Source organism: Nansenia antarctica, assembly GCF_963989245.1.
Source record: "Nansenia antarctica genome assembly, chromosome: 1".
Classification (NCBI taxonomy): domain Eukaryota; kingdom Metazoa; phylum Chordata; class Actinopteri; order Argentiniformes; family Microstomatidae; genus Nansenia; species Nansenia antarctica.
The window spans coordinates 68,764,152-68,783,611 of NC_137674.1; the positions used below are offsets into that span (position 1 = coordinate 68,764,152).

The window sequence follows — 19,460 nt, forward strand, 5'->3', positions numbered from 1 at the left end:
ATTGCAGGCCAAATCATAACTAACTACACTATGATTCTCTGAATGGTACTGAAAGAAAAACAAATGGAAAGTTTCAATCAACAATCAATACACAAATCAATATGTGTCTCCATCTCTGCATTTCATCCAGCAGCATTCATTTGTTTCAAAACAAGGAGACACATATGGACAGGGTGTACCTGTGAATTATAGAGATATTGACATATAGTAGGTATGTCATTATAGTACAGCATCTTTTCATATTAACTCATATATATTTCACTTGCAGTATATCCACTGTTTTTCTATAACATACATATTTGAAACATGTGCAGCTAACAACAATAGCAAACTTTTTGTACAAGTTTGTACAATATTGTACAATACTTTTTGTACAATATTAAAACATTCAAACCACTGCGAGTGGAATGAAAACATCTACTATTTTGAGGGATGACAATTCTCAAGAAGCTCAAATGTTAAGTATGTTTGTTTACTGTATGTGTGTTTACTGTACGTCTGTAATTTGTTTGTAATTTATGTGTGTCTATGTGTCACATCTCTACTGCCATTAGAAGGGGTTAATGGTTTCAACAAGGCCTATGGATATTGCAGTGACTCAGCTTTTTCCCAGCCTCATCGGTTTGTTCATCGAGGGTAAGGGAGGGACACAGTGGCAATGAGGTCATTTATTTCTGCTCTATATTTAGGCCACAGGATACCACTCAAACATAGGGTGGGTGGGTATAATTTTTTAAATAAAAAATGTCGCTGACTGTAAAACATTGAATGGCAATTAATGATGGCTACAAATCAGAAGCTGCTTTGTATATAGTCTGACATCAATCTTCTGGTGAGAGATTATGTTGGGAAATAAACTATAGGCCCACATTGTCCTTGTTGCTGTGGCTGGTAGGCAGGCATTTTGATTTGACTCAGGCTGTGTAATCCACATATTAAACAAACATCTTGTCTATTTCTCAAAAAAGGTAACAATAGAGTTGTGTGTATCTCTGAGACTGTTGGACCGCTGAACAGCGTCCCCCTGAGGGAAAAAATAGTATTGTGAAAAGTAACCCCTGACCAACCTCCTGACTACATTTCTCTCTTCTGTAGCCTATTCAAATTAGCTTAAGTTATTTAAAAAGTGCTTGAGTGAAATAAAAAAAATAGTCTTGTCATCAGCAGTAAACATTTTCTTTATTAATGTTTTTCCTTAAAGTTTTTAAATATAACAAGACACAAAGGGAGTAAAGATCAACAGTCTATTTCTGTATATAATAAACTAAATTAATAATTTACAAAAAAGTAATGGAAACATACGCAGCATTTTTTGCATGTTGAGAGACGATGAATTTATTTTTTCATGTCTAGCTATTTCAGACAGGCAATTGAGAGCTCTCCAAACATGCTATTAATGGATAATGTTCAAAGCAGCTTACGATTCAGTCTATGCGGTGACCATTTTGCTGAAGGATTTAGCAAATAATGGAAGAGGAATGTCAATGTCCATCTGTCTGTCACTCACACTCACAAAAGACTCAGCATTTTTGGTAATCTCCTTGAGGAACGCAATGACCTTGTTGTGGAAGGCATTCAAGCGCTTGACCATGGAATCAATCCAGGATTGGATGTCAGCATTTAGCTGCTCAAAGGACATGTCAGAAAAAAGGTCTTGGAGCTTGGTTTTGACAATGTTGATGTATTCTTCAACAATTCTTCTGGCCTCACCAACTTGCACTCTGATATCAGACAGGGCCCGACAGTTGATGGCGTCAGTGTAGACGTCACTCATCCAAGTGGAAAGGTTCTCTACATCCTGAGATTTCAGGAACACTAGGAATTCTTCACTTTTCTCAACACTGAAGCGTAGACATTCAGACAGCCTCTCAACAATGTCCTCCAGCTTGATATCCCCCAGGCTTTTCACAATGACAACCATTTGGTCCCGGATTTTCTCAGAGAAGGCCATCAAGTCAACCAAGATTTCTGCCCCGCTGACAACATGGCTGGAGCCAGGAAGAGTGAATTCTATGTTTCTGATATAATCAAGAGCAGCTTCACTGTGGGAGGTAAAGAATTGTGGAACCTTAATCATAGCCTCCGCAGCCAATTCAGTGACAAAGGTGCTAATTTTCTGGTAGGCCTCAAGTCCGGACATCTTCCCCTGAACTCCAGGCATTTGGAACTGGGTCTCTCTTAAGAACTCTAGAGCAGCATCGAGCAGAAGCTGAATTTTCTTCTGGTACTCCTGGAGGACAAACACGATTTTGTCACTAATGTCTAAAGCTGCAATGTGTTCAGCAGCCCTCTTGTACATTTCTTCACCCTGTTCCTTGATCTGCTCAACAGGGAAGTTGGGAATAGGCAATTCTTTAGACAATCTGGTGATCTCCTTGTATGTTTTGCGAATTCTATCAGTCACTATTGACATAATGGCGGGCACCTTCTCTTTCACTCCCAGCATTATATCATACGGCCCTTCCATATTCCAGGTTGTCTTAACGCTCAGCTTCTCTGAGTTGATCACAGACATCTTGACTACCAGAATATCCACATCAGTTGTGGGGTCAGACTGCATGAGAGAATAAAAAAAAAAAAACAGAAACAGATATAGGTTAGTGTAAAAACATTGCAGAATGTAGCAATGTGGCATGCTCTTGGGTACATGGTTGACATGTGTGACAGCAGCTGGTGAACGCTGGAACAAGTCGGCAACCAATCAAAATGTTCAGATTTTTATTGTAAAGAATGTAAATAAATGTCAACATTGTTGAAAATCAATGACACACTCGCTAGTTAAGCCAAAATATTGCAATGCAATGGATTCGGTGAGTAGTCCCCACTACTCTACACTAACTAGATAGTAGTGGGGATTACTCACCGAATCCATTGCATTGCAATGTTTTGGCTTGACTAGTGAGTGTGTCATTGATTTCAACAACGTTGATATATAAATAAAAGTCTGAACATTTGGTTGGTTGCCGACTTGTTCCCTGCATTCACCAGCTGCTGTCACATATTGAGGTATTCTTTTGGGATTCATAAAGGCTTAATGTACAGTGTCAACCGATAAGGGAATAAAATAAACATGAGTCTTACCGGATAGCGGCTGTAGAGTCTTCCTTTCACCTGAGCTGGGCGCTTGGTCTGCAGCTGGAATCCGATCAGACCGGCCGGAGGCGGAGCAGACAGGGAAACGATGAGGCCCTCCTGGGCATTTGCAAACAGCTCCTGATTGAACTCCAGAGCCAGGAACGGATGAATGGTGACCCTAGCTGAGTTGGTGATGAAGGCGTCCACACCTTCATTATTGAGGCTGATGGTGCTGTCATGTTTGCTCCCGACATTGGTGTGCTCCAAAGACAGGGCAGAGGCCAGTTTCACTCCGTTGTTTCTATTCAAAGTGGTAGTGCCTTCGATCTTGCCAGTCAGAACATCAAACTCAGAGGATGAGGAGGCGTCGAAATGGACAACGATATCATCCTGATTGATAAAGCCAGCACCGGCCTTCACTGTGAGCACAGCAGTCTTCATGGAGAATTCATATTTCAGGTCACCCATGACAGGAATCATAATGGTCCTCTGCATTTTTGGCAGAGTGATCTTTGGCAGAGTAAGCTTGCTTAGTGCAGATGGTACGTGCAGGGAAGGCATTGTGATGAGGCTGGGGTCAGGCAGGGGAATGGTGAAAGAAGACACCTCGATGTTCACCACTGGAACTTTGTATGACGGAACTGTGAGGGCTTTGGGCAGCTCGATGTTGTGTTTTTTATACTCTGCCTTGGCTTGGTCAATAGAGGTGGTGAGGAAGGCGACAGCCTTATCCCTGCCAGCCACCAGGTTCTTGTTCAGAATCCTGGAGTTCCTGTTGATGGCGTTGACGATTGGCTCCACGTCGATGTCGATGGTGAACATTTCTGGGTTCTTCATATACTTAAGCTTGGCATCCATGTCGAGGGTCTGCTGAGTTGTGAGCAAGAGCTGGCTCAGACCGGTGTCGTACCATAGAGAGAAATCCTCCACAGATGGGGTTTTAATACCAAGGAATGGCACGGTCATCTCAGGAATGGTGAAGGGTTCCGTCAACACATCAAGGTTTGCTTCTCCATTCATCTGTGCGAAGAGTTGAATTTCCTTCTCACCATTGTCCAGTGTGAAGTCGTGGGAGTATTTGTACTGGTTGAATCGAGCCAGACCCACCCAGCTAGCCTGCTGCACCCCAGAGTTTAGGGTAATAGCAAAGTCATTCTGGAGATCAACCTTTCCAGATAGCTTGAATGGAAGAGTAACCTTGGTGTTTTCCTTGTTCTTGGTGTCAAACATAAGCTCATAGGGAGTCACTAGAATTTCGATGGAGTTGGAAAGAGTTCCGTCAACGTTACCGATCAGTACTGCATTGTGGGAAGCAGATGCCTGCATTTTCAGATCTTGCAACTTAGCCTCTCCTTTCAGCTCAGCAACACTGCTCGTGATGAAGGGAGCTGTTGTCTCAGCATTGGCCTCAATGGTGATGTGACGGAAAATGTCAATTTCAGCCTTCACATTTTGCTTCATCTTGAGGTCATGGCTGTCTGTTGATCCAGTGAAGGTCAACTTGACAGTGTCGATATTCATGACAACCTCCATGTCACTCTCGTGGGTTCCCTCATCTATCCACATATTCCGGATATCACATTTTCCGCTACCCTCATTGTTAACGGTCAGAGTGACTGTGCCTGCTTCAACAAGGGCAACAGCCTTCTGTTTCATGGATGTTTCGCTGAAGATTTCAAGAAGTGGCAGGTTCACATTGTGATTATAGGAAGTCTCCAGTGTGGCAGACACTCCACTCTCTGTGGCAAAGAATGCATTGCTGACAAGCTCAGCGGTGTAGGGGTCAGTTGTGGCCTTGGCAGAGGTCTTGGAGGAGGCCTGTGCTGATGTTCCATAGAGGGTTACTGTTCCCTGGTGGTCCACAGAGAAAGCTGTGTGCACAACCTTGACGTTCTCAGAGAGGGAGAGGCGGCTCATCTTGGGCACAGCGATGTGAGCGGAGGCATCCAGGTTGTAGGCAAGGAGATCGCAGGTAGATGTGGCCTGAGAGTTGATGTTCGCTGTGAACTCAGGTGTCACTGGGGTAGTGGTAGAGTTCTGCAGATCAGCAGTGGTCATTAGGTTGTAGTCAGGAGAGGTAATTCTGAACTCTGCGTAGAGTTTTCCAAAACATGGGATCTTGCTCATCTCAGTGAATTTCTGTTTCAGATCCTCTGTGAATGTATCATAATTAAAAGACTCAATTGTCTGGATCAGTTTGTCAAAATAGACATTCATGTCATCAACCATTTGCTTGTAGTCAAAGGAATTCAGATGATAAACAAATGCATTCACAGGTTTGCTAAGTAGTGCCTCGATGTCAATTGACTTGAGAACATTAATAGTTGACTGAATGTGCTCTCTGAGATGGTATTGCTTCATCATTTCCACAGCCTCATCCATGACACTCTCGACCATCTTCTCAACCTCATAGTTGGACAGCAACTCCTCACTTTTGTTGTAAACTGCATTGACCTTGCTAGCAACATCAAATTTCTTCAACCATCTAATAATAGTGTCCTTGATTGATTTCAGCATATTACTGATTTCTTCGTGGGGAAACTTGACCATCAATCTGCTCACGTGACTTGCCATGGTGTTGATGAAGTTCTTCAGATCCTGAACAAACAACTTGATGTCAAAGGTGTCAATGACATGCTTCAGGTCAACCATCTTCTCCTGAATCTTGCCTTTGATTTCATACTTGGTGTCAATGTTCTGCAACAGTTCAATGCTGTTGTCCATCTGTTCAACCACTGTGTTCTTGATCTGTTCGAAGACTGCAGGCAGATGCTCAATGAATGGGATCTGAAGGAAGTGACTGTCACTGTTCTTGTCGTACTTCAGGAACCCAGAGATGGCGTACTCTTGATTCTCACTGGCTTTGGTCAAGATGTTGGTGGAGACAGCTCCTGTCATTTCCATTCCCATTTTTTCAAGGTTATTAAAGGCAGTTAGTTCCTGGTCAAAGGCATGGTTGTTCAGTTTGGAGGTCATCTTCAATGTTACTGTCTGCTCCCCGAGAGTCACCAGACTGTTGAACTTGTTGTCCATGCTGGTCTCAACGGAGGCTCCGTTTTCTAGCTGGTGGGAGGTTGAGGCCCTGCATTCGTGGGAGTGAGAGAAAGCTAGGGGCTCTGCCTTCAGAAGGAACTTGCTGTACAGTTCACCCCTCTGCTTTCCATACAGATTCAGCTTTCCATTTGAGTTCAAGATGGCGTCAATGTTGAGGGTGAAGGGCTCAGCAACAGTGTGGACAGTGCTATCCAGACGTAGAGATGGGGAGTTGAAGTTAGCTGCGCTGTTGAACTTCACAGACAGACCTGCAACCTCCAGGTCAGTATTGTGGGTCATCTGAGCCCCGAGGAGTTTTCCATTGGTGTTGCACTTAGCGGTGGCAGTCAGATCTGAAAAGCTGATTTCATAGGTGTGCTTCAGCTCCTCCTCCGAATAGGCTCCCTTCAGGCTGCCAGTCAGCTCCATTGTGTAGCGTTCAGCCTTGAACTGTACGTCGTTGACAAGGTTGACATCCATGATCCTGATGTCGTTGTTCACATTCACAGAGGCATCGAAGCCCTGCACGTCCACTGTGATGTCATGCTTGTAGGTGTTCCTGTCACTAATGACGTTATCAGTCTTGGAGCGGAGAGTCAGCGTTCCGAACGTCAGAGTCAGGGAATGCGCGTTCTCAGTTTCCATGTCCATCAGGGAAGCAACAAAGTTGTTGGACAAGGCCAAGCCATCTTCATTGACCCTCAGGTTCACCCTGTTCCGGGTGTTGGCATCAAAGAGGCTGCCCTTGTACATGCTGTTCAAATAGACCTCTGAGCTTCCAACTTTCCCCTCCACGTTGAGTTCAGCGCTGTTCTCCTGAATGGCTCCCTTGGTCTTGATGGACATGCTGGCCCCAGTGGTATCAACTCCGCCGTGGAAGACATTCTCGAAGGTCATTTGGCTTCTCTGTGCAGTCGTGGTGCAGCTGGTGGCCAGGCCTTCCTTGTTCAGCGTCAGTGTGGCTTTGTGAGAGGCATGGTTGGTGAAGGCATTGATGGAGGCATCAACGTTGATCTCAATACCCGCAGGGTTCAGGGACCCGGAGAGAAGGGAGTAGGCACGGTTCTCTGTATCGTCAGCCTGGTTCTCTACCCGGATGGTGGCTTCGGTCTTGGTAGCGGTGAAGTCAACCTGGCTACGGAGCATTCTCTCATCAGCCTTGGTCACGGAGTCGGACTGGACTGTAAGCTGCATTTCCTTATAGCCAATGTTAAACTTGGTGGTGTGCTTAATGGGACCATTGTTCATGTTGGTGTTAGACTCAATCAGAAGCTCCTCATCAGCATACCCCGCCTTGACCCTGTTAACGATATCAACGATCGGGGAGTTAACCCTTAGCGATGACTCCGCTCTTGCTTCTTTCTTCATTGGCTCAACAGAGAAGGACTGAGAGTAGGTGGTGCTGGCAGACAGGGGTCCGATGGTCACACTTCCATCCATGTTACCGTCTCCGATGAAAATGTCAGAGGCCAGGGAGAACTGGGAGGTGGCGTCCAGGGACATTTGCAGACCCAGAGGGCTGAAGGCCTGAATCTTGTGGTTGCCTGTTGCTCTCACCTTGTCTAAAACACTGACAGTTTCCACAATGCTAAAGCTGGTGTCGATGAGCTTGTGGCTCAGGGAAGCGTTAATGCTGGCCTTCAAAGTTTCCTCTGGGGTATCAGCAAGGAGTGCAGTTCCTGTAGAAAGACACACAATGTAGATCAGTCATATTGACCCACTTAAGGTGAGTTATACAATTATACAAGTCCTAGAAAATATACAATACTACCAAACATCTTAACCCTCTCTGGTATTTATGTAAGTTGAGGTGTAAATATGAGAATAACAATTTTCCTAACCTAAATACAAGACAACCTACCTATGAAAATGACTGGCAACCTTTTGAATTTGCCAATACAATGTGCCATTACATAACTAAGGTCATTACAAAAGTAAAGAGAAAGTTTACCTTCAGATGTGTAAGAGAGGAATTCAATGGGACCGTCAGCCATCACTTTGTACTGGGCGATGTAGCTGGGGAACTCCACACTGTTGTTGCCACCGGAGACGGCACCCTCCCAGTTGTAATAGTTGCTGTTGACCTTGGCAGACACTTCCACCATTCCAAGGAGTGGCAGAGTGAGGTCGAAGTCGGAGGGAATGGAAAAGGCGGGAACTTGGATCTCTCGGGAAGGAAGCATCAGGCCAATCTCGGGCACAGCGAGCCTTGGGGTCGCAAAACTGCGAGGGATCCTCAGTTCCTCAGATGACTTTCCTCCGAGAGGCACGGGGATGGTGATGGTCACACGGTTCTTGTTGAACTGGTATTTAAATGTGCTCTCACTGTTGAAGCAATGAATGAAGCAGAGGTGTAAAGTAAAGGATGAAAGTGGGAATTACTTTCCGTTATTGACTATTGCTATAGTAGCTATAGCTATAGACATTGTTATGGACAATGACATTGTATTGAAGATTAGCATTAACTCTATGAAAAGACCACTCAAGAGGCGATGCTTTCAGATGTACTTACGATTTCAGGAACAGCTTCTCGGGCATAGAGGGCATGTCATTTGGCATTTCTGGCACGTTGTTCCTCAGGGTCTCAACAAAACGAACATCATTGGTGATCTTGTCCAGCCAAATGTTGCCTGCCTGTTAGTAATGCATTGTATTCACCAATTAATTTCTTTCTCCACCTTGTATTTGACTTGTAGTTGAATGATGAAAACAAGTATGTAAATAATAATATCGTTAGCCTCATAGCATAATTGCCTAAGTCATACATCACTTGTGGTCAGCCGAGCCATCTTTGTATGTAGTGTCAAAAATGCCTATGTCAAAGAGATGACTTGGGCAGATAGTGATTTTTTAATGTAGCAAGCATTCTGATAGGCTGATGGCATAGGCCATAATGCACAGCAAATCAGCAGTGTTAGGAGAGTAGAGTTAGGCAGATATCTCAATTTGGCCAAAATATTACATAGGCAATTATGCTATGAGGCTAATAATATATAGGCTATGAAAAATACACAGTGTTAATTCTTACCTCAAGAGACTTAGAGAAGATGTGGCGCAGTTTCATGTCGGTCTTGACCACCTTCTGGTCCAGGATGTCCTCAGCCAGCTGCTGGAGCCAGCTCTGGAAGGCTTCAGGGACCAGGTTTTGGATCTCAGAGCTCATGTCGGACATCAGCTGAACTTCGACCTGGTCCTCAGCTAAAGACAGACAGCATGATATTGTTGTAGTTTTATATCAAATATGCTGAAAAATGTCTCTCTATTTCAGCGCTGTGCAATTTAAATTCTTGAACATTCTTGTTCACAGATTGGGTAGGGTTTCCTGTTGATGATACGTTGTAGAGTCAAGGTCGTGAGATGGGGAAGTTTTTTCCCCCAGTGGGCTTATGTAATCCAATGGGACTATATAAGAGGGAAGATGTGCGTATGTGGGGAGATCTCAATTTTCTGTATTTCCTTGTTGTAATCAATTATTATAATAAAAGGCCTTGAAAAGCCACTTGACACAAGCTCTCTATGCTCATCCTAAATTCCATATAATCTACACAAGAATCAATTAAATCTACAACAATATATTATTACTGCACTGTACATTAAACTTTCAAAACGTGTCTATTTCATTGAAGTCAAAAGCTCGAGAATAAAGGCCAAGCATTTATGTGTTTTTTATGATCAATGTACCATATTTGAAGATAACCCCCTGTACGGAGGAGGTCTCTGGGAGCTTTATGTCACTCTGGATCTCCAGGGTGAGTCCCTCTGAGTTCCTCATGGTGGCGGTGAGGGATGCGTCTGTCTGGAGAGACGGCACCATCAGGCGGACCTGCAGGAGGCCATCAGTCATGGCGTCAAGCCTGTGGGAGAGAAAACCATGATAGTCCCTTAGTGGCAAGGCAAGTTTATTTGTTTAGCACATTTCATACAACAGGGGCAATTCAAAGAGCTTTACACACATTATTAAAAATACAGCAAGTATAGTAGCAAGGAGCATAGTAAGAAAATAAAAATGACAATGAATAAAAGCAAATATAATAAGTAAATACAGTGATACAATGTGTTGACAACATGTATTATAGAAACTGACTATGTATAGTATGTTACATATCATAAAATATATATTACATTGTCTGAATCTATATGGATGAAATCCTGAGGTAAAAATCAATAACATTTTATATGTAAAAAGACAATATAAGATATAAGAATATAAGAAAAATATAAAGAAACTGAACAATAAATGTGGCGGTGCCACATGTATGGGGAGCTTGTGTGTACTTACTTGGCACGACCTATCAGAGATAGCTGAGGGATGTTCTTGTTGGAGATCTCAATGGTGATGGACTTTCCCTTGGCACTGCTGTCAGCGAGGCCCACTCTGATTCCAGCCTCCACGTCATAGTCTGGGATCTGGATGCTGGTGGACAGGGTGTTCCTGTTCCTGTTGTACTTCATGGTGGCTGTGGCTTCAGTGGGTTCAGCACCTAAATCCAGGAAGAGACAGAGATTAGTTTACTTGTTTCATATGAAACACAACGAGAGAGAGAGAGTGAGAGAGAGAGAGAGACAGAAAGAAAGAGAGAGAAAGGAAAATAAAGAGAGAGTGAGAGAAAGAGAAAAAGGAAGAGAGAGAGAAAGACAGAAAGAGAGAGAGACAGAGAGAAAGGAAGAAAAATGCCAGAGAAAAGTATTATTATTAAAAAATGCTCATACCCTCTGCTCTCAGGATCATCTTCAGAGAATCAACCTTCTGGCGACTTTCTTTGCCCTCAGCGAGAAGCTCATAAGCAAGGGTGGCAGTGTACTCCGTGACTTCACCAGTGGGTTGGATGTCCACAGCAAACCTTAACAAGAGATACCATGTTACATAAGTAGGATGTTCATGTTCAAACTTCAAATATGGTGCAAATATTGCTAATATCTTACACTTAACACTCAATCTCCTGACAGATTTGAACTTACTTGGTTTCTCCGTTGAGAGGGAAGTAAGGAGCAGCACCGTTGGGGCTGGCGATAGAGTAACGGACGGTGGTGCAGGCCTCCACTCCAGAGAAGAGCTTTCTGCAGCTCACCACGTTGGTCCGGCCCTCTTCCATGGGGGGGATCAGAGTGGTCTGACCTGAGGTGACTGTCAGCACTCTGTTGCTGTTGTTGGAGTAGTACAGAAGATGCTAAATGTGTTAACGCATGTGTTAATCGGTACAGTCAATTATTTCCTGAATAAAAACATATCAAATGATGTGACAGCAGCTGGTGAAACCAACCAGGGAACAAGTCGCCAACCGATCAAAATGTTCAGACTTCTATTCCGAAAATGTGTAAATAAATGTCAACGTTGTTGAAAATCAATGACACACTCGCTAGTCAAGCCAAAACATTGCATTTGCAATGGATTCGGCGAGTAATCCCCACTACTGTACACTAACTTGTAGTGGGGATTACTCACAGAATAAAGGTCAGAACGGTCCGTCAGTTGCCGACTTGTTCCCGGTTTCACCAGCTGCTGTCACATATATGAAGGTTTTTTTGAGGTACATTTTTATGTACATATCCAGGTCTTTTTATATTTTTACCTGACTCTGAAGAGCTGGGTCGTGCGCTCAGGGGCAGGGATGGACAGCTTGATCTGGTTCTGGTCCAGGGTGATCTTGGCATTGAGAGCACTCTCGTGGTAAATGTTGGTGTGCATCTCAACAGCAGAGACAACAAATTCTGGGATGTGGACTCCCATCTTGGTCACAAACTCCACTCCCACGGAGGGCATGAAGGATACTTTATTCTGTTAAAAAAACAGTTGGTGGTAAGAGGCACATAAGAAGAAAAGAAAATACAGAAATAGATTGTCTTTAAATAACCTGGATTGAGTTTCTTTGTAGAACAGAGAATGTGGGATGTATACCCTGAATGGTGAAAGGTCGATGGCTCCTTTGGCTCCAGGGGCGAAGGTACCGGACAAAGCAAACCTCAGAGGGAAACCAGAGGCAGTTGGCAGGGAAAACTTGTTGTCCATGAAGATGTAATGGGCGAACAGCTCGTTGTCAGTGCCCTTTAGCAACCCCTGGAAGACCTGAAAACGGAAAATGTATGTCTTATGATGAAAATCCATTTTCTTTCTGCAGGATATAGCTTACAATAAAAGGGATTTATAAAGTATTGGAAGATGTCTGTGTGTGTGAAGTACCTCTTTTGGAATTGTCTTCATGAAGATTTCAGCATACATTGCTGCGTTATAGGCAATTTGCTTCAGGTCGCCACCCTTAATGTAGCCAAGCTCAGTTCCCATGATGCTTAGGTAGGCCATGGCCTCAGGGGACTCCTGGGCCTGCAGGTCCTTTGCCAGTTTGTTGAAGTTCCGGACAATTTCCCTCATGAGGTTCTCTGGGACCTGAAAACAAGTTTGATATACAGTAGTTAATGATGGCCACAACAGCAAATTAATTTAAAACTTAAATTGCAGATTTTGAAGAGAAAGAAATGATGGTAGTCACCTTCATTTTCTCGCTCTTCAAGGGGGCAGCCCAGCTCTTCAGAAGGTCATTGACCTTGCTTGGCATCTTCTCTCCAGCCCAGTATATGGCCTTTGACACAGTGTCTGGGAAGAACCCGTTCTTGCCAAACAGAGCTTCAATGGTTGGCTCAAAACCTTTACCCTCCATGCCAACCTGTAGAGCAGTACAAATGTTGGTTAATACAAAGAGTGGATCTGGTGAAATCAGAAATTGACTGTTATAACAAGTTACTTTTTATTTTTATTTTTTTACATACCTCCCACATGTCCAGATCGTAGCCGAATGCCTTTAATGTAGTCTCAAGCATGACCTCCTTGGGCAGTTGGCTGGTGGGATCAAATATCATGTTTCCTTGCATGCCGGTCTGCAGGCCTGGCAGGGAGGCCTCCATCTTGTAGTTGCGAGACTTTGAAGTGAATTCAGTGTGAGTGGCCACATCAATGTCCTGCAGGACTTTTGTGATCTTCATGGCCAACCTGAAGAGAAAAGAAACATTAAAGATTAAGATTAAAGCAAGCAACTAATTCTGGTGGATCAATATTATGTTCATCTTCTAAATTCTAATATACCGTATATATACTGCTGTATATGCTATTTATCTAAAGCAAAGTATAATACAGTGAATGCTTACATTTCTTTTGGTATATGAAAGTACATTCATTAATTGAAATGGGTATATATATATATTTACTTTTTGGTCTCTGGATCGTTGGAGTTGATGATGTTGTAGATGTGAGAAGCCACGAAGGCCTTGACCTGCATGTTTGACTCCTGGGTCAGGATCTTCTTGACCAGCTCCAGGTCGCTGGCCTCGGGCTGCCTCATCACGATCAGGTACGCTGCCAGCCGCTTCTGCACCGCCCCCTTGGCATACTGGCTGACCCTCTGGAGGTTAGAGCGCACCTTGAAAGGAAAACAAAATGGCAGCCAATCAGTTGTATATTCTTGCATGTCTTACAGTACAGTGGTACATTTAAAGAAAACAAGTTATATGTGACACAATCTGATCATTTGGTCCGCATGTCGGCAACCAATCAAAATGTTCAGACTTTTCTTTTGAAACACGGAACTACGTTTCAATGTCGTTGAGAATCACAACACAAACTCGCTAATCGAGCCAAACTACTGCAAACCAATGGATTGGGTGAGTAATCCCCACTGCTACCTAGTTAACTATAACACTACTTTACATTGTTAGCAGGCTCACAAAACAAGCTGTGTTAGTTGACTAGCGATGTGTCGTTGATTTTCAACAATGCGGAAATGTATTCACATTTTTCTAAAGAAAAGTCCAATCATTACATTGGATCCCGACATGAGGACCAAAGCATTAGAATATGTCACATATTTTTTAAGTTGCTATTGTTGAGTTTTACCTCATCAGTCACAGGCATCCGTTTGAAGGCCTGGATGGCAGCCAGCTGGACGGACAACGTTGTGGCAGGCTGCCTCATGCACTTCAGCAGGGTGGTCTTAATGCCGGGCTCTGCAGCTACCATGGCCTCTCCCATGTTGCCAACAACCTGGGAGACAATTTTGAATAAGGAGAGAGAGTCAGATAAAGATGAATAAAATGCAACTGCATTTCCATGCTATTTGCTTCTAGAGAGTGCATGGACATAACAGTTTTACATACCCTTAAGGCGAGGAAGGTTAGCTCCTTTTCACCAGCGCAATCAGCTCCCAGAAGGTTGGCCATGAACTCATACACAGCAGTGATCTCAGGGGTGACTTTGCCCTCAGACTGGTAGAGCCTAGTAACAAAAAGAGGGTGGTAATAAACATTTTGAGTACAATACTTATCCACAACACAGTCACTAGTCACCACCAGTGATGTTTATAAAGTCATCAAAAGCAATGAGCTTTTCTTTTTCGCCATTAAAAATACTAAAAACAAATATACATTTTGACTTACTTCCTGACGGTGTTGCTCATAGCATACATGATGGCTTTGCTCTGCTGGTACTGAGCCATAGCCAGCATGTCCTTGACCAGGAGGCGAGAGGGGTTGGGCAGCAGTCCCAAGGCGTAGACGACAGCGTCGACCTCAGCAGAGTCAGGTTGGAACTCCCTGAGGAGCATCAACATGGCACTGCTGCACTCTGGAGTGCCGCACTGTGCCAGGGCTTGCCAGGTCAGAGGAGAAGAGATGTCAGACATGTCACGGACAGCAGGAAGGACAGAGTTGCTGTTCAGCCCACGGAGCTCAGACACAAGTCGCTGGAAGGTGCTGGCACGCTGGTGGCCTTGGCTGGTCTGGGACAGGGTGTTCAGCTCACTCAGGGTGGCCAGAACGGCATCCTTGGTCTGGATGGGAGCCTTGTCTTCAGCAGCTTCCATAGCCAGGGTCTTGAGGTTGGCCTCATCTTAAGAGATGGAAATAGAACAAATTAATTAATGGGGTTTGGAGACAACCGATTTGGGGATTTCAGGGTAAGACGGTTGAACTATGCTCATGATGCGTTTATACGTTTTCTTCAAGAATCAATCGCAAAAAAAAAAAAAAAAGAAGAGAGATGAGATGCTAAACTGCATTTCGTTGTCTAGTACTACTAGTATGAATCTAATCTAATCTAAAAATGGATGTACCAATCTCAGATTTCCTCTTTAAGGGTTGTATGAATGTAGGTAATAAATGCCTAACACATACACTAGTATATGGTTTAGGTAAAGAGGAACTGTCCAGAGAACAATATTGAGAATACTTACTATGGTCGAAAACCCTGTCATTAATCTTGCTGGTCTCCTGCAGAGTCAACGTCTGTTTCACCAGTGATGAAACACCGTGCTCATTCCTGTATTCAGGAAAAAGAGCAAAAATATGATTAATGACCTATTGGCTGTATGCTATTCACCAGAACAGCAGGTTTTGTGTTTTGAGGACTTACTGGTGTGAGAAAGGCAGGAAGATATGCTTCTCGGTGCAGGTTCCAGCAGTCATGTGTTTTTTCTGGTTGTCAAACTTGTAGTTGCAAGTCTGGGTGCTGCTGATCAGCTTGGACAGAGGGTGTTGCTGTTGACAGGGAAATGCAATAAAAATGTCTTGTCAGGTAAACAATTATCATGATAATGGGGATTCAGACAAATTAATACTATTGGGTTTATGACATAAATGCAGTATCTGCATTGTATTCTACTCTACTATATTCTATTGAATTCTGTCCCTCTCTGTCTCTGTCTCTCTCTCTCTCGCTCTCTCTGTCTCTCTCCCTCTCTCTGTCTCTGTCTCTGTCTCTCTCTTTCTTTCTCTCTCTCTCTCTCTCTCTGTCTCTCTCCCTCTCTCTGTCTCTGTCTCTGTCTCTCTCTCTTTCTTTCTCTCTCTCTCTCTCTCTCTCTCTCTCTCTCTCTCTCTCTCTCTCTCTCTGTCTCTGTCTCTCGTAATGCTCCATCTAAAAATAACCTGATACAGTTTTGCATCTGATCACTAGTGAATATGTCTTGATATTATGGATGGCTACAATATGGACAGTCATTGTCCAGGCTCTTACCATGCCAGAGATGAGGGCCAGGGGGCTGGTGTGGTCCCTCTGGGCATAGAAGCTATCACATGTGGACAAGTCCCTGGTGATGGTGACATCAGTGGCAATGTCCTCCCTGACGTTAACAGTGAAGTCGGTATCGCAGACACCATGTATGGTGGCCTGAGAATGATAAGATGTGTTGAGGGAAAGATGATTGAAAGAACATTTATGTGGAAGAATTTCAGGAGAGGAAATACAGATGCACACATATACTTTACATACTGTTTTTTTTCACACCAATAAAGCTATTCAACAACATATTTTTATTTGTTTGGGCGGGTCAGTTAAGAACACATTTTTTATTGCACTGACACCCTGTTGTTGATGTAGAATAATGAACCCAATGTGATGGAGTGCCAGGTGGAGCCACACTAAAGATAAAGCTGTCAAGGACTTTGACCTGTAGCTGAAAACACAGTCATTCTGAGAACTTGATGTTCAGTATTTACTACCCTCGATTGGGTCATCATAACTTTTTTTATTACCCAATTTGTGTATCTTTGATTAAATCAGTATAACTAACCAAATCCAACTGCCGTGACAAACACAGACATATCGATTGATGACTGTTGTACTAGCGACTGGCGGTGAGCTGTTAAGAGTGGAAATAGCAGCTAGCCAACTAACGCAGCTCTTACCATTTCCTTGTTCTTCTCCTCCTCAAGTACAGGGACAAGAAGGGCAGAGATGATTCCCCTCTTGATGTTCAGGATGGTGGTGGGCTCATCCTCCTCAGGGAAGAGTTTCACCTCATTCTGTCCCTCAACCAGGACCTTCAGGGGGTTTCTAGTAAATAAGGGAAGGAAGATTTTAGTCAACAATTTCTTTTGTACATGATTATGGTATGGCAAGGCCTTATTCTACAATAGAGGTGGATAAATCAATGGTATATGTCAGAGAATCCTTGTGTGATAAAGTGACATGATTTACTTACTTCTCCATGGCAACCTGGAAAGCCTCGGCATTGGCAGCGGGCCCGAACACCGGGGTTCCCTCCTCACCGACGTCGATGACCTCGCTCAGAGAACACTCTGTAGTGCGCAGGATGAAGCTGCAGGTCTGGGGCACCTCAATCTCAACCTATTGAAGGGAGAAAATGAGGAAACTGTCACCTTTAACCATCCCTTTAAGAGGGAGGTAGGGGAATGGAATAAGAGCCCCGGAGAGTTAACAGAGGGCTGTGGGCTGTGTAGCAGTGACACTTACCTTGCAAGTAACTTTTGGGCCATTTTTGAGGCTGGAAGCTCCATTCACGCCGTTATGAGTCTCAGCTTCATACTGGTAAACAAACCTCCTGAAGTTCTTGTATCTCTTGGCCACTAAAGAGAGGGGGTGATGAATAAGTTGTAATGTTGTAATTAAAATGATTTCCCAAAAAAGGATAGCAATAAATATTGATTGGACATGTCTAAAGACAACTTATCTCTTGTGAGATAAGTAGTTCTGGACTCTGGAATTGCTTTTTGCATAATAAATTGATAGTGTTGACCAAGGGAACATGACAACATGATACTGAATGGTGATCTCATCAGTGTGGGTTCAAAGTCGCACATTTCAGCTGAGAGCCATGAAGTTCAGTGTGTGATCATTGTGCACCCTTGTTAACCCTTGTTGATGCAACATTCAGATTCAACCTGTAACATTTTGCCTATACAGATTTCTCTTGGCTTGTTGGCTGAAAGTAAGGCTGCTTTTAAATCATCTACATGTTCATGTTATATTGATAGTTACTTTTTCCCACCCTCTCAAAAAATTTTTTTTATATATATATATATAATATAATAAAATATGAACTTTAAACATTTATAAACTTAATATAATCATAAAAGTTAAGAATCCAAATGTAACTTACGAGGACATGTTGATGGTTGTCCCTCTGCACCATCTTGCTCTGTGAAATAAGAACAAATGTAATTACATATATATATATATATATATATATATATCAACCTGTTTGATTGGGTTCGATCGGGGACATACAGTACATGCAGACAATGACTTTCAATATTGTAGCCATCCATAATATCAAGATACATTCACTAGTGATCAGATGCAAAAATGTATCAGGTTATTTTTAGATGGAGCATTACATTGTGATAGAATTCAATAGAATATAGTAGAATATAGTAGAGTAGAATATAGTAGAGTAGGATACAAAGCAGATACTGCATTTGTTATATATACTGTAATTATATTATATATTATTATAATTACATGTTATTATAACTATTACAATTTGAATAATTATTATTGTTATTATTATTATTATTATTATTGTTGTTGTTATTATTATTATCACATATTATATATAATATGTAATAATAATAACAATAATAATAATCATTATTATAATTATAATGGTAATAATTATAATAATATGTAATTATCAGCAGATTAACAAACAGACCATTCATCCCACCATCACCCATTAAAATGAAAAGGGTTTGATTCAAATCAGATTAGAAAACAAACAAACATACTAAATACTAAATACTAATACTACTAAATACCTACTATACTAAACATTTATACTATAGACCCTTGCTCTTGATATTTCCTAACAATAAACTAACTTAGCTGCTTACACTCACTATGCTTGTATCAATGACAGATACAACAAATGATATATCAAAAAAATATATGGAAAAAAACAATAATATGTTTGGGCTTATTTCGTCCTCTGTGCTTTTTTTAAGTGGACACAGACAGTTTGTTTCTCCTTTGCAACACTTAAACAAGGACTTCAAAATAGTACGACATGTATCTGTATGGAGGTTCAGCGGTACTTACGGGCCAAGGTATAGGCACTCAGCAGCAGCAACAAAAGGCAGAGCTTAGAATCCCCCATGATGGGTTGGATGTAGCTCTGGAAGCTGTTGGGACAGGAGAGTCCTCTCTCATTGAAGACTGATTCTTTGGCGTTGGCTTTTGGCTTTTATACTTTATACTCACTGTAACCCATCTGGGTTGCAAAAGTGCTGCTTTGGTTCCAAAGTCCTTCAGCCAGTCCTTGTGGCAGGCCAAAGGTAACCCATTTCACAAACACTCCCAAGATTTGTCAGTCAGCAATGGACTTGATGGGACTCTCTGATTGCATTCGATTACCTTACTGTTTTAAACACTTGATTTAAAATGGGTTCTTTCTTGTTTTGGAGACAACTCATTTGGGGTTTTACAACAGACTTGCTGAGTCTTGTGAAAAATCTCTTGAAAATGTCTGAAGTCATAGATTTTGTCTTGTTTCATAGCATGACTATATGGATCTTTGTCGTACAATGTATTGATATGCATTTATTGATTTTCACACAAGAAAATCATTGTTACA

General features: G+C 42.6%; 1 protein-coding gene across 1 annotated transcript; it reads right to left on the reverse strand.

The window, feature by feature from the left end:
• Nucleotides 1–1,162: 1,162 nt before the first annotated feature.
• Nucleotides 1,163–19,053, reverse strand: LOC308170385 (apolipoprotein B-100-like). Its single transcript, XM_080545173.1, has 26 exons — nt 18,926–19,053; nt 17,988–18,026; nt 17,342–17,454; nt 17,070–17,215; nt 16,774–16,921; nt 16,103–16,255; nt 15,503–15,627; nt 15,324–15,409; nt 14,530–14,980; nt 14,251–14,368; nt 13,991–14,137; nt 13,306–13,517; nt 12,871–13,090; nt 12,594–12,767; nt 12,287–12,490; nt 12,005–12,172; nt 11,679–11,884; nt 11,068–11,250; nt 10,819–10,949; nt 10,388–10,589; nt 9,790–9,962; nt 9,137–9,306; nt 8,621–8,742; nt 8,060–8,433; nt 3,082–7,787; nt 1,163–2,554 (listed from the first exon to the last, which is right to left on the reverse strand). Exons 1-26 carry the CDS (start codon nt 18,981–18,983, stop codon nt 1,430–1,432), a joined length of 9,954 nt encoding a protein of 3,317 aa, XP_080401299.1. The 5' UTR covers nt 18,984–19,053; the 3' UTR covers nt 1,163–1,429.
• Between the last annotated feature and the right edge of the window lie 407 nt (nt 19,054–19,460).

Coding starts and splice junctions, on each gene's coding strand:
- LOC308170385 (XM_080545173.1), bottom strand. CDS start 18,983: ATGGGGGATTCTAAGCTCTGCCTTTTGTTGCTGCTGCTGAGTGCCTAT. Junction 16,922..17,069: donor TTCCAGGTTGCCATGGAGAA/GTAAGTAAATCA, acceptor CTTATTTACTAG/AAACCCCCTGAAGGTCCTGG. Junction 8,434..8,620: donor GAGAAGCTGTTCCTGAAATC/GTAAGTACATCT, acceptor TTGCTTCAACAG/TGAGAGCACATTTAAATACC.